Raw genomic sequence first — 14010 nt, 5'->3', positions numbered from 1 at the left:
GGAAGGAGACACTCTGGGGGTCCTGCCATGTTCTCATGCCTACCACAGTGAGTGTGTGGAGCCCTGGCTGGCCAACACGAATACGACCAACTGTCGCATGTGCAGGCAGAACACGGAGGTGTAAAGGTAGCTAGCTCTCCACCAAACAGACCACTACAGGTTACTACAGACTGGCAGGCAGTCGAATGAAGTCGGGAGATCAGTCGGTTGGAAGGCGTGAAAAAAAGTTGATGAATCCACCCGAGAGCCGACACCGACAGAATCTACTATGGTGCTGAATATAGCCTATGGCTTGATGTCGCTTTCCTACAACTTGCGACGTGACGTGACACCGCGACGTGACACCACCCATTCAACCGCAGACTTTCGGCAACAGATGCTTTCCAACACTTACCGCCGCCGACATCAGTGCGGTGGAGAGCTACCTTAACCGGGTGGAAATGTCTTAACCGACTGGGATGTCTTTAGATTGATATAATGGGATGATTTTTTTTACATTGATATTACGGGATGAGTTTTTACATTGATATTATGGGATGAGTTTTCACGGGATGAGTTTTTACTTTGATATTACGGAATGAGTTTTTACGTTGATATTACGGGATGTGTCCAGGCGGCAAGCATTCGCTCATGGATATGAAGCCAATATGGAAGTAATGAAAAGACGTAAGTTCTCATTAATGGCCTAGAAGGTGTTGCTTATTTCCCTATACTCCGGCTGCAAAATAATGTATATTCCATTGGCAATTTTTTTTATTTATTTCTTTCCGCACATGGTAGTGTATTACAGTACATATAGTTCATATAAGAGGATAGTAATTAATTACATCGAATCAATGGTGACTTGACGCAACTTTACACTTTACGGTTTTATTACCTTAGTAATCATTGTTATAGCTACTTTGTTTTCAATCGCTAGTTTCAAGTCTTCTTCCCACAGCATGATATGCGTTTTTTTAATTAATGATGGTCCTATAAATTGTTTAATTGATGATAAAGCAGATTATGTTTTCAGTTTGATTGGGTTCTACTGAATGAAGACCCGCCCTCGCTCACCCTTCCACCTAATAGCATTCGTTTCTGGTTTACATTCATATTATGGGATGTTTTTTTTGTTTTTGATATTAGCACCGCCTGAATACCAAAAAACACTCAAATACCGTTAGTCATCAAAGGCACTGCTTACTTCACACTGGGTGTACTTATTACTTTTTTCTCCATTGATTAACTCCATTATTAGCTCAATTAAATTTGTACCTGTGCACGGGTGCACTCCATTTGTGCATTTCTTAATGTTTTTTTTGTATTATTATTATTCATTTTTTTAAAAGATATATTTTGGGGCTTTTATGCCTTTATTTGACAGGACAGTAGGCTGATAGGAAATGGGGAGAGAGATGGAGGGGGTGACACACAGTAAAGGTCGTCGGGATCGAGAGTCAAACTCGCGACACGCTATCAAGCTGGATTACCAGCGTATGTGGTATGCGCCTGGACCGCTAGGCCAGCGGGCGCCCCTTTTTTTAAATTATTTTTAATGTACTTTTATATATTTCTTAATGGTATTTTGATTCTTTTTTAAGTACTTTTATATATTTCTTAATGTTTTTTTCCCCACATTTTCTTTTTTGTTTCCATCCTCCTGTCTTTCAATCATTTCTTTACGTAAGAAGCACTTTCTAACTCTGTTCCAAAACAGTGCGAAATGCTTTAGGGCATAGCAGTGGCGGCCATTTTGTGGTTCCACAGATAGGAACCCCATTCATTCTTCCCATACAGATTTCCAAAAATATTTTCTATTAATTATGTTAAGCCTGGAACCAAGCCATCCAGGCTCCTGGTGAATCATGACCATAAAACATTTGATTCCGTGTCAAAAAATATTTGAAAACCGTAAAAAAAATTATTTATTAAATATAGTATATAATATAATTAAATATTCAAATATTTTTAACACAAATCAAATGTTTTATGGTCATGATTAATATAAATATTTTCAGAAACCTCTATGGGAAAAATTAATGGGGTTTCTATCTGTGGAACCCACAAAATGACCGCCACTGCTATGCCCCTATGCAAATAAAGATAATATTACAATGCACACACACACACACCTTGTGTAAAGAGTATCCAGACTCAAATATGATGGGCGGCAGCAGCAACAGGAAGAACATGTTGGGTCGAAACATCTCTTCTTCCTGCAGGAGAAACACACACACACAAACATACAAACTCACTGTTAAATTCACACTGTTCAGGACTGAATAGAGCACTGTTTCCCAAACAGTGGGCAAACATACAGTATAAGGCTCATTATAAAGTATCCCATGCCTACATAGTACTTATGCCTACTTATGCATTGCTGTTGCCAACAACTTGTTATTTATCATTTGCTATTATTTGCTGCTGGATAACGTCACATTCTATTCCATGCTATGCATGCAGCTCAGGCTGTGTCTCTGTAATGGTAAAGGGACAGCAGGTCATGGGACGTGGTCTGTTTGCATGTGTCTGCGCGAGTGAGCACACCATATAGAGTTACACGCTGTGGCTGCTGCGCGCATCGGAGAAAGTGCATGTCGGAGAGAGATTACATTAATTTGGTGTTGGACTCTGGAATATTGTATTGCAGAACCTTGTCGGGCTTTAGCAGGACCGGGCTGGACTTTTGGCCCTGTGCAGAGCTCTAATGAGCGAGATCTGTACCGTAATTAATAATTACCCTAGTTAAAATGAAAATTGATTTCCCTATTTATTAATTTTTTTAACATCGTCCAAACCCCAAAAAATCCAGCTGCGATATACGGTTGCTTTTGGACATACACCTTGTATCCCCCCTTTCCATCTCAAAAGTGACATTTTGAATCTACAATTATAGCGTTTGTATGTATGTATGTACCTGTATGCATGCATGTACAGTATGTATGTATGTATGCCTACACTTGTCGAGGGGGCATGCATGCATACGTACCGAGCCCAGCCATGCATGCATTCAAACATGCATACTCACCACATGCTCCGAGAGGACGCATGCATTATGTATCTACAGTATGTGGGCCTGTTACAATGTTACACAACCGCCTAATCGCAATTAAAATAAATAATCAAAATAATAATTTAATCGTCATAATCATTTTCCATGTTGAAACATTGTCATACATTTTCAAAATTCAGAAATAGCTGATCTACAAGCTCACTGTCACAATATTACATAATCACCTATTATTATTTGAGATAATCTCAATCATTTCCATGTTGAAAAATGTATACGTTTTCACATATACTGTACATTTTCTTTTATATAAAAACGCATTGTAAGCTTGTAGATCTGCTATTTCCCGCAAAGGTTTTCCCTCGCATACTCACACATACATGTGTCCAAGAGGACGTATGCATTATGTATCCATCTTACAGTATGTACACTACTTCCATATCTCTGTGAGTGGACCAGCCTCAGTGACCTTTCCCTGCTCTAATCACGTGTGCAAACAGAATGCAATCATTGTTGCATTCTGGGATGAACGAACTGGCCGGGATCCCAGATCATCAGGGCCCCATCAGGACCGTCATGTGAACCCTGCGCCGCATTACACCGCTCTCTGACTCTCCCAGTGTGACTGCAGGATGATGCACCATGTGTTAGAGTGTGTGTGTGTGTGTGTGTGTGTGTGTGTGTGTGTGTGTGTGTGTGTGTGTGTGTGTGTGTGTGTGTGTGAGAGAGAGTTTGCATCCGTTCTAATTGTCACTGACCACTTATTATCACTTATACTCCATTGTACGACAAAGTAGAAGTGGCTACACAGTACACACACAGCTATTTTTGCTCTGTGTGTGTGTGTGTGTGTGTGTGTTTTTGCTCTGTGTGTGTGTGTGTGTGTGTGTGTGTGTGTGTGTGTGTGTGTGTGTGTGTGTGTGTGTGTGTGTGTGTGTGTGTGTGTGTGTGTGTGTGTGTATTTTAACCCATTAAGGCCTGAGGTTCCGATTCTACAAAATTACTTCAAATCCTAACAGTTTTCTGAAAAACCTATGTTACTATATTATTATTACCAGCGGTTCTCAAACTTGTTCATGTCAAGGACCTCCACAATTATATGTATTTGGCCGCGGACCCCCATGTCAAAATGTTTTGTTCCAGGGACCCCCCCAGAAGCAAAGATTTGAATTAAAATGTTCGCTTTAAGAATTTTTTTACGATGCCGCGCTATGAGCATATATATCTGCTATTTTTTAAATCTTGAAATGACACAGATGCGTTCCCGGTCTTAATGGGTTAATTGACATTAACCATGTGTAACAGCTTATGTACTTAAAAGAGAAAAACTAGCCAATCTGCAAACTCACAATACACAGGGTGAGCTTGTAGATCGGCTATTTTCACTCTGTGTGTGTTTGTTTAGTCAGTATAGTACATTTGCTTAATGTGTCTTTGCCTATAAATAACAACGACTGAATTAAAACGGCAATACTATTTATGTGCATTGTGAGTGTGTGCGGACACATTAATCTGTGCTTGTGAGTGAGTGTGTGCGCATGTGTGTGTGTCACTGACCATGTGCCTCAGTATAGTTGTGTGTGTGTCAAAACAGCGCATGCATGCCTGCCTGCCTGCATGGGGGAAGTTGTGCGTTTGTGGGCCGTGGGTGCTGCACTGATGTCAGAGCAGCTCTTTGTCATAGAGGCAGATGGGCCGTGGCAGGCCCCTGTGTGTGTGTGTGTGTGTGTGTGTGTGTGTGTGTGTGTGTGTGTGTGTGTGTGTGTGTGTGCACGTGTCTCATCTTACATTATTTACTCTAGCAGCCAGTCAACAATATCACCCATTGTACTGTGTGTGGCAGGGGGTTCCCAAACTACCATGGACCCGTTCTTGGGCCGCACACCTGTTTTTACAGGTTGCAAGTAAAACATAATGCGTTTCCTATATTTACAAATATGTATAATTTCAAAAGATTTTCAATTCTTCCTTCTTTTTTGTCCCAACATTTAAAAAAATCACACCCAGTGTGAAGTGGGCGGTGTGGTCATCACAGTGGTCATCATAGTGATGGAAGTTCACTTCCCCAAAAAAAATATTTTTGGAAGTGCATAATCCTATTTATAGGTTATTAATGTCATCATGTGTCTCGCTAGCCAATCACAGTGCTGAATAGAGTCAGCCAATAGAGTCAGCCAATCACAGTCCAGCTAGGGGTGTACTAATGAGCCAATCACAATACAGCTAATGAGGTGTCCCAACCCCACTTATAGGGGCGGCTACACCGCCCAAAAATTATTTCCATAAATGATCCCATCAGCCTATCATCCTATATTAAAATTGTCTTACGGGAGGACGGGCCAGCGGACGGACCTCTGACATCACGATCATGTCACCATGGCTCAGCCATAACCATATAAGGAATTCCCAATGCAGCTACACCCAAATATGGAGTGTGCTGCCTAACCTCAATATGTCATCATGACATCAGGTGCAAAAAAACAAATCAGTCAGCTCCATATATGGGCACAAAAGAGACGAGGACTGACACAACTCGACAACAAATCGTCGCTGTCGGGCAGAAACCTCTTATCTCCATATTCTGACCTTTTGTGATTTTTTTCGTAAATTAATGCCCTACTTGATCACACTACAGCGTCACACAAAAAGCATCAAAAGTAGCAATAGTACTACTTTTACAGTTTTTGAATTTGAATCCTGAAAGGTTTTGGACATAATGAGGTTTCCACCCGACAAAGACGAAGTACAAAAAGGTGCAACAATACAGTTGTAGTACGGTAATCGTTATAGTGCTCATTGTGAATGGGCCTTTTAACCCATTAACTCATTCAGTGCCACTGGACGTCTAAGACGTCCATTAATATAAGCCCTGAGTGCCACTTAGACGTCAAAAAATAAATCTAGATTTTTTGTTTCTTTTTTTTTTTTTTTATGTTCAGAACCCAAGATATCATGATTTGAAAATATTCTGCTCCATTCACTCTTTGTTTAACTTCTTACTGAAAAAGGCTGCATCTCGGCTCCTAAGCACTTTTTTTTTTACAATGAGTTTTGGCTGTGGCACTCAGAGCCAAAACTGCCATAAATAAGCCGGGCACTGAATGAGTTAAGACCTGAGGCAATTCTTAAAAATGTTTTCTAAATCCTAACAGTTTTTTGAAAAAAAATCTAAAACATTTTCTTTTCAAGATTTTTCAAAAATAGCAGATCTACAAGCTCATAGCGCGGCACTCGGTGCCGCGCTATGAGCTTGTATACACGAATCCACAGAGCGCTTCCCTGTAGGTATGGCTCCGCCCCCTTTAGGTAGCGCCGCCATTACTGCGGTGTCAATATCAGTCAGCTGCTACTACGCTGAGTGCGGTGATATTGACACCGCAGTAATGGCGGCGCTACCTAAAGGGGGCGGAGCCATACCTACAGGGAAGCGCTCTGTGGATTCGTGTATATCTGCTATTTTTGAATAGCCAAAGAAATCTAAAGTGACACAGATGCGTTCCAGGTCTTAATGGGTTGAAACGCTGATGTGACAAACGAAACTGATTGTGATTCTAAGTGTGGGTCCACAGGGGAGACAGACACCAAATGTATCTTGCGGGGTCTCGTGTTACATATTATTGATTCTACCCACCCAGTTAACAATCTCACCCATTGTATTGTGTGCGTGTGTGCGTGTAGGGAGCCGTTTCCGGCAGGGGGGGGTGGGGGGGGGGGCCTCCTCGCCTCTCAGAATTGGGTGGGGGTGGGGTGGGGGACTGCAGGGGTTGTCATGCACTCTAGGGAGGGGTTTCCCCGGGTTTAGTGGAATTACGGTATAAGCCGAGGGCTGGCTACAGCCATGGACCTGTGCGGTTTTAGCAGTGGCGTAAAGTAACTAGCTCCATTTACTCAAGTACTGTACTTTAAAGGGATTGTAGGCGATCAGAGATAAACAAAGAAAAAAACTCCAGCAGTTAGTTTCCCCGACCACCAGGGGGTGACGCAGGGAGGACTTCCATAGAGTTAAGGGGGCTTCTAAACGGGCCATGCCGAATATAGGTTACTTCATTCGGATACAATTCGCGGAACTGCCCGCCCCTGCCGGTTCTCTGAATTTTTATTTTTAAATAGGCTCTTTCATGACAAATTGACCACATATATGAAGTTAAACAACTAAATTCTATCCAAACGCTATCTGAAAAGTAAATTATGAGCCTCAAAAACGAAGTTTGAGAGCATTTTAAAACCGAAAGTAAAAGGTTCACACAAATGCAAAATATATATATATAGATATTTTTCAAATTTAGGCTTAATGTTGCCAACAATCCCTTTAAGCACAATTTTGAGGTATATTTACTTTACTTTGATACCTTCCTCTCGAGCTCAGAGGCAAATGTGTTTCCATTTCTGGAACACTTTTTACTATAATTGCAATTATAGTTACTTCAGCAGCTATAGATTATTAATGCAAAACATACATTAACCATTTAAGCCAGGTAAGCCCCCACTACATATTGTACAACATTGTGTTGCATATTAAACTTTTTCATAGATAGCTTCATAGACATGTTTGACAGCACTGTCAATGTGTACTGTATTGTTGTGTATTTTCAGGCAATTAACCACTTAAACCTTCAATACATGGAAAACTTGTGCTGCTCTTTTTTTCCCCCTATCGCAAACCTCTTTGCTGAAAATAACCGATCTACAAGCTCACAACGCCGTTGTGAGCTTGTGAGCCTGCTATTTTCGGCTAAAGTTGCCCTCAGAATAGGTATGCTAGTGTTCAAGTGGTTAATGTAAAAAAGCTCTATTTTATACTTTGACTACTGCATGTATCCGATCTACAAGCTCAAAATGCTCAAAAAAGAAAAAGAAAAAAAATGTTTGACAAATGTTGAAAACGTTTTGTACTTTTACTTGGTGCAGTAAGTATACAGCTTGTTGATGCCAATACGTAGTACTTTATCTCAAGTCACACTTTGAATATAGGCCTTTTACTAGTAACCGAGTATTGCTATATTGTGGTATTGCTACTATCCAAAAAAAAAAAAAAAAGAATACTTCTGGTTTTAGAAATCCGGATACGCCTCAAATGAGGTTAGTGATGACGTTGTTTGAGATGCGAGCCATCGACGTACGTGCGCACGTACAACACAATGCTGCAACCAACTACTACTGTGCCATTAAGTCAAGGTTACGTTAAACAATGGGTTTTTCATTGAACGTTAAGCGTTCAAAGAAACAGAGAGAGTGAAACAGCAGCAGAGGAAGTGCACACTTCCTTTTCACAAGCACTATAAGGCTTAACCACTTAAAAACAGGTTTCTGGTTTAACCCATTAAGACCTGGAACGCATCTGTAATTTTTTAATTTGAGTTAAAAAGCATTATTTTACACTTTGGCTATACAAAAATAGCAGATATACAAGCTCAGATATGAGCTTGCAGATCTGCTATTTTTGAAAAATAGTGAAAATGTTTTCACTATTTCACATTTTTAACTCAAATCTTTGCTTCTGAGGGTCCCTGGAACATCATATTTTGAGATGGTGGTCCGTGGCCAAAAACATATCATTCTGGGGGTCCTTGACAAGAAAAATATTGAGCACCAATGCCCACTGATATAGAAACATACGTTTTTCAGAATACTGTTGGGATTTAGGAGACATGTAGAATCGGCTTCAGGTCTTAATGGTTTAAGAGAAACAGACTTGCAGTTACAACTGCCCTTGGTTTGGATGGCTTTTTTTTTTCCTGTCTACACCAGGGGTCTTCAACGTTTTTTTCAGGCCAAGGACCCCTTAGCTGAGAGAGAGATGAAGAAGGGACCCCCCACTACATATTGGACTCATGTTAAATGTGTGTTTTCAGACATTTAACCACTTAAACCCCTCAATGCTTTGTAAACTTGACCGTTGACTCTGCACTTGGTCCGCTACACCAAACCTCTTCGCCGAAAATAGCAGGGGACCCCCTAAATGGTACCGGACCCCCAAAATTATTCTGCAAAAATAGCCGATCTACAAGCTCACAATGGGCCGCAACTACACAACCCTTTGTAAGCATGTAGATCGGCTATTTTTGTCAATGTCCCCACCTTCGCCTCCCCCCCCCCCCCCCGGAATAGGGATGCTGGGTTTCATGTGGTTAAGTTAAGTTTCAGGGGAAGGAAGTAGATTATAAAAAAGGTAACCGTTTTACTGTAACTGTTTATTTGTTTTGGGAAGAAAATGAGAGGCAAAGGTGAAGCAAAAGGCCATTATTTTCTAGCACACTAAGCATTCAGACTTAACCCATTCAATCCGGGAACACATCCGTGTCATTTTAGATTTTAGCTATAACCATTATTTTATACTTTGGCTATTCAAAAATAGCAGATACAGTATTCTACTGTAGCTATTTTCTTTTTTTTATTGTGAAAGTTTGTGCACATCTTTGAATATATATTGTTTAAATTGGACTTTTGTAACTCAAATCTTTGCTTCTGGGGGGTCCCTGGAACAACATATTTTGAGATGGGGGTCTGCGGCCAAATACATATAATTTTGGGGGTCTGTGACATGAAAAAGTTTGAGAACCACTGATTACAGCAACATACGTTTTTTTCAAAGTTTTTCTGTTAGGATTTAGAAGACATTTGTAGAAATCCCAGAAGCAAAGACATGAGTTACAAATGTTCGCTTAAGATTTGCACAAATTCACGATAAAAAAAATAAAAAAGCAGATCTACAAGCTCATAGCGTGGCAGTCGGTGCCGCGCTATGAGCTTGTAGATCCCCACCCCACCCCCCCCCCCCCGCCCGGAATAGGGATGCTGGGTTCCAAATGGTTACGTTATGTTTCAGGGAAGGAAGTAGATTATAAAAAAGGTAACAGTTTTACCGTAACTGTTTATTTGTTTTGGGAAGAAGATGAGAGATGACGTCTACATCAGAGTGTGCACTACAAACAAGGTCTTTGCTTGGGGATTAATTATGTTATTTAGGGTCTTAAATACAAATGTGTCAAAACCTGTCCTTACGTCCTCCCACCTGCAAGTTCAAGGTTTTCTTTATTGGTATATAGTCAGTGTGTACTTTGGCTACATAAGAACGTAATTCTTTTGAAATTCTCTAAATGATAGGCAAGTTAAGTTAATCATAGATGCATTAGTTAAAGGAGCGGTGCCTTGGTATAAGTGATATTTCCCTGTTAAAAAAATGGAAACTTGTTTTTTTCAAACACACTTTCTTCAATAACAGGGGTCTCTCCCCAGCTCTTTAACCCATTTTTTCTGAAAAACGTTTTTTGAGAAAAAACTCAAATATTTATTCAAAAATTTAAAAAAAAATATGTTGCTACTGTATGTACGCAAATGCAAAAGGGGTTCTCGCCCCAAATGGGTTAATAAACAGGGGAGAAAAAAAATATTCCAGGTTGGGATTCAAATTTTAACCAATCAAGAGACACTTTTTTTTTCATCAGCTTCAGTTTTCCAATGTTTCAGTGTTTCAATTATTACACCTGCTAATTGTTTTGTTTCATCACTTTGTTTCACTTCTTCATCTGAGAGTCAGTGTACAATTGCAACCAAGTGGACCCTTAACCCATTAAGACCGGTGAATGCATCTGTGTCATTTTAGATTTCTTTGGCTATTCAAAAATAGCAGATACACAAGCTCATAGTGCGGCACCGAGTGCCGCGCTATGAGCTTGTAGATCTGCTTATTTATTTTTTTATCGTGAAAATGTGTGCAAATCCTTGAATATATATATTTTTAAAGCAAACATTTTTAACTCAAATCTTTGCTTCAGGGGGGTCCCTGGAACAACATATTTTGAGATATTTTTTTGGGGGGTGGAGTTTTCCTTTTTCAAGAAAACATTTTTAGAATCGGCCTCAGGTCTTTAATGGGTTAAGGGTCCATTTTGTTCTATTTGTACACTCTCAGTTAACACTGGGGATTTTTACTGTGCAGTAAATCTCTTAGGCAAAGGTGAAGCGAAAAGGGCCATTATTTTCTAGCACACTACGCATTCAGACTTAACCCCAATAGAGAAGAATGCTTCGGGGGGGGGGGGGTGATGATTGCCCTCATCTTGACATTTAGCCCAGGTGGAGCTCCAGCCAAGCAGTGAAGGAGGTGAAAGTTCAACTATGAGGAATATTTTTCCACATCTGGTGCAGAGAGAGAGGGGAAAAAAGTGGGCCATGCATGCCTGCCTGCATGCATGCATGCACCACCACACCCCTGACATTTACAGCTGTACTTCTGCATGCCCGCCCGCCGTGCACACATGTTGACTAACAGCCACGATATGAACAAACAGGTATAACCCAGAGTTGAATGAGCAAAGCACACTGATCGTCTCTGTCGAGGTGGAAACCTCATATGTCATGATTCAAATTCAAAAGCAGCAAAAGCAGCTGACCCACATACTGTAGGCCTGTCACAATTATTACATAATCGTCTGAACGCAATTATTTGAGATAATCACAATTATCTGTTGCATAATCGTCATAATCGTTTCCAAGTTGAAAAATGTCCACACATTTTCAAATGTTTGTAAGCTGATCTACAAGCTTACGACGCATCACAAAGTGCCGCGTTGTAAGCTTGTAGATCAGCTATTACTGCAATTTTTATATAAAAATATTAAATATGTTAACAATTGATTTGTATTTAGGTTATTCGTCTTTATTAATATCTTCCCTTTGCAATGTTTTATTAGAAATTCTAAAAGGCAAACAGAAATTAAATTTATGTTCACATGTTCCAATGTTCAATGCCAAACACAATTAAATCGTTAATCGCAATTATTTGAGTGACAATTAATCGTGGTGTGTGTAATCGTGACAGCCACAAGATCCACAAGATCGAAACACGTCGCGGTTGTAGATCTGCTACTTTTGATGCTTTTGTGTGACACTATAGTATGATCAAGTAGGGCGTTCATTTATGAAAAACTAAACAAAGGTAGAAAATGGAGAGGTTTCCGCCCGACAGCAACGATATGCATAGCATACGGATATCCACATACCGTTGCTGTCGGGCAGAAACCTTGTAACTCCATATTTTACGGGGGGGGGTTTCCGTAAATGAACTACTTTGTCGTAAAAGTGTCGTGTGCAAAAGCACGCGAAAATAGCCGATCTACAAGCTCACAAGCGAAAGTGGTTCAAAGTGTGTATGTATGTATGTAGGTTTTTATAAATATTGAACTGATGAACACAAGAGCTTGCGAGTAAATAATAACTACTTTGGATCCAATGTAACCGCTTTGGACATACAAGGTTTCAGTTATATTCCGACGACATGGAACACAGTATGTGGACATCCATCTGCAAGACAGAATACTGGCAGTAATAGAGGAGTCGTTTTAGGACACGTTAATACACACAGAACCATTCTGAGACGCAGAGACGGAGCATCAGAGAGAAAACCAAATTACCCCAGACAAATCAATATGAATGTTTTTGTTGTCGTCTGTCTGCCTCTGTGCAGAGACAGCCACACACACACACACACACACACGCACCTCAATATTTAAACACATACCACACACACACTAGCACATGACACTTTGAATGTTTCGACTGCACACACAAACATATGCAATAATGTATGTACAAACACATTCGCTAACACATGAGTGACCACTTCATCCCCAGATATACACACAGAAGCAGGAGATCACGTGATCCCAAGATTTACTACTCCATCTACTTCCTGTTTAACATCTTTGGGAAATCGCCTGTATCTCGGCTACTGTGTTTTACTGTGTATTTTTGGCGAGACATGCTATTTTCAACGGCCTATACCGAGCCAACGGGAGGTCGTGGCGATTTTTTTTTTGCAGAAGCACAGTTAAACCCTTTGTGATTATCAACCATCAGGGGATTGATCATACAGAAGACCAGTATTCTGTGACAACTTGAAAAGGTAAGAAAATCAAAAAATCGCTAGCAGTGGTGATGATTTAATTATTTATTTAATTATTCTGGCAGTGAATGAGTTAATCAAACTAATCGATTAGTTTGATTAAGTGTTGCACCCCTATAACATTCTACAAACATTGATTATAAAAAGAGAGTCAAGAAAGGGACGTTAGCAGTAGGTAATGCACACTCTTCAACTGCACATGCATGTGCACGTGTCGTGCACGAGACGTGTGTGTGTGTGTGATGTCTGTGCGCTCCCCTCCCCATCTCGAGTGTGTTTTTTTCTGGGCCCTGGGGTTTTGTCTAAACATCACTAGGGAGTGACAGACTCTCTCTGGAGACAACATTCTAAAAGACAGGGTGACGAAACCTTCAAGAAATGATTCATCACACAACTGTTTGAGTCTGAGGAAAAAAAGATGGCAGAACTTGACCTAAATGACAAAAGACTGCTAATGCTAAAGACGGAGGAGAAGACGCAGCTGAAAGAGGATGGAGTGATGAGAGAGAGAGAGAGAGAGAGAGAGATACAGTAGACTCTTAGGATGCAGGCTCCCTTGAGGCTGTGCATTGACACACAGTAGTGACATCACAACCACGTAGGGGGAAAAAAAGCCCCCCCTGAAACTACAATTAAAACCACTCTCCCTCCATCTCTCCCTCTCTCTCCCTCCATCTCTCCCTCTCTCTCTCTCTAGATCTATTCTGAGAGTACGTTCCATTTCTACGGGGGCTTAGCGAACACCACTGCAGCCCAGTCAGTGTACTGTAAGGGAAAACCGCTGGTAGCATCATCATGCCAAAGCACAATCTATGAATTACAGAAAAAAAATGTTCACTGTGGGTACGTTGAAACTCTACAATGGAGGATCAAAAAAGGCACACATCCACTTTCCATTTAAAGGCAGATGTGGAACTTCAAAGTACAAAACAAAATAAAAGATCGCTCACTGTAGCTCCCCTTTTTGCATACTTATTTTTGGTACCCGAGCGACAAATCTCTTGCCTAATGTGTGTGACATAGAGCAGTGGTTCTCAACCTGTGGGTCGGGACCCCCAGGGGGGTCCCCACACGATATTGGGGGGTCCCCAGATGGCAGTGAAGAGACAATTTA

At 40.7% G+C, this 14010-nt stretch overlaps 1 protein-coding gene across 1 annotated transcript in view; it reads right to left on the bottom strand.

The window, feature by feature from the left end:
• The window catches only part of slc9a8 (solute carrier family 9 member 8), a 98816-nt gene that overhangs the window by 49222 nt on the left and 35584 nt on the right, over positions 1–14010 (bottom strand). The window contains exon 5 of the mRNA XM_080444283.1: positions 2115–2198. Within this exon, the coding sequence (XP_080300409.1) occupies positions 2115–2198 (84 nt within the window). The remainder of the gene's footprint in view (positions 1–2114; positions 2199–14010) is intronic.

This window comes from Gymnoscopelus braueri (assembly GCF_963280865.1).
Source record: "Gymnoscopelus braueri genome assembly, chromosome: 12".
NCBI classification, from domain to species: Eukaryota; Metazoa; Chordata; class Actinopteri; order Myctophiformes; family Myctophidae; genus Gymnoscopelus; species Gymnoscopelus braueri.
Note: the sequence above shows the minus strand (reverse complement) of the source record. Positions and strands in the feature narration are given on the sequence as shown.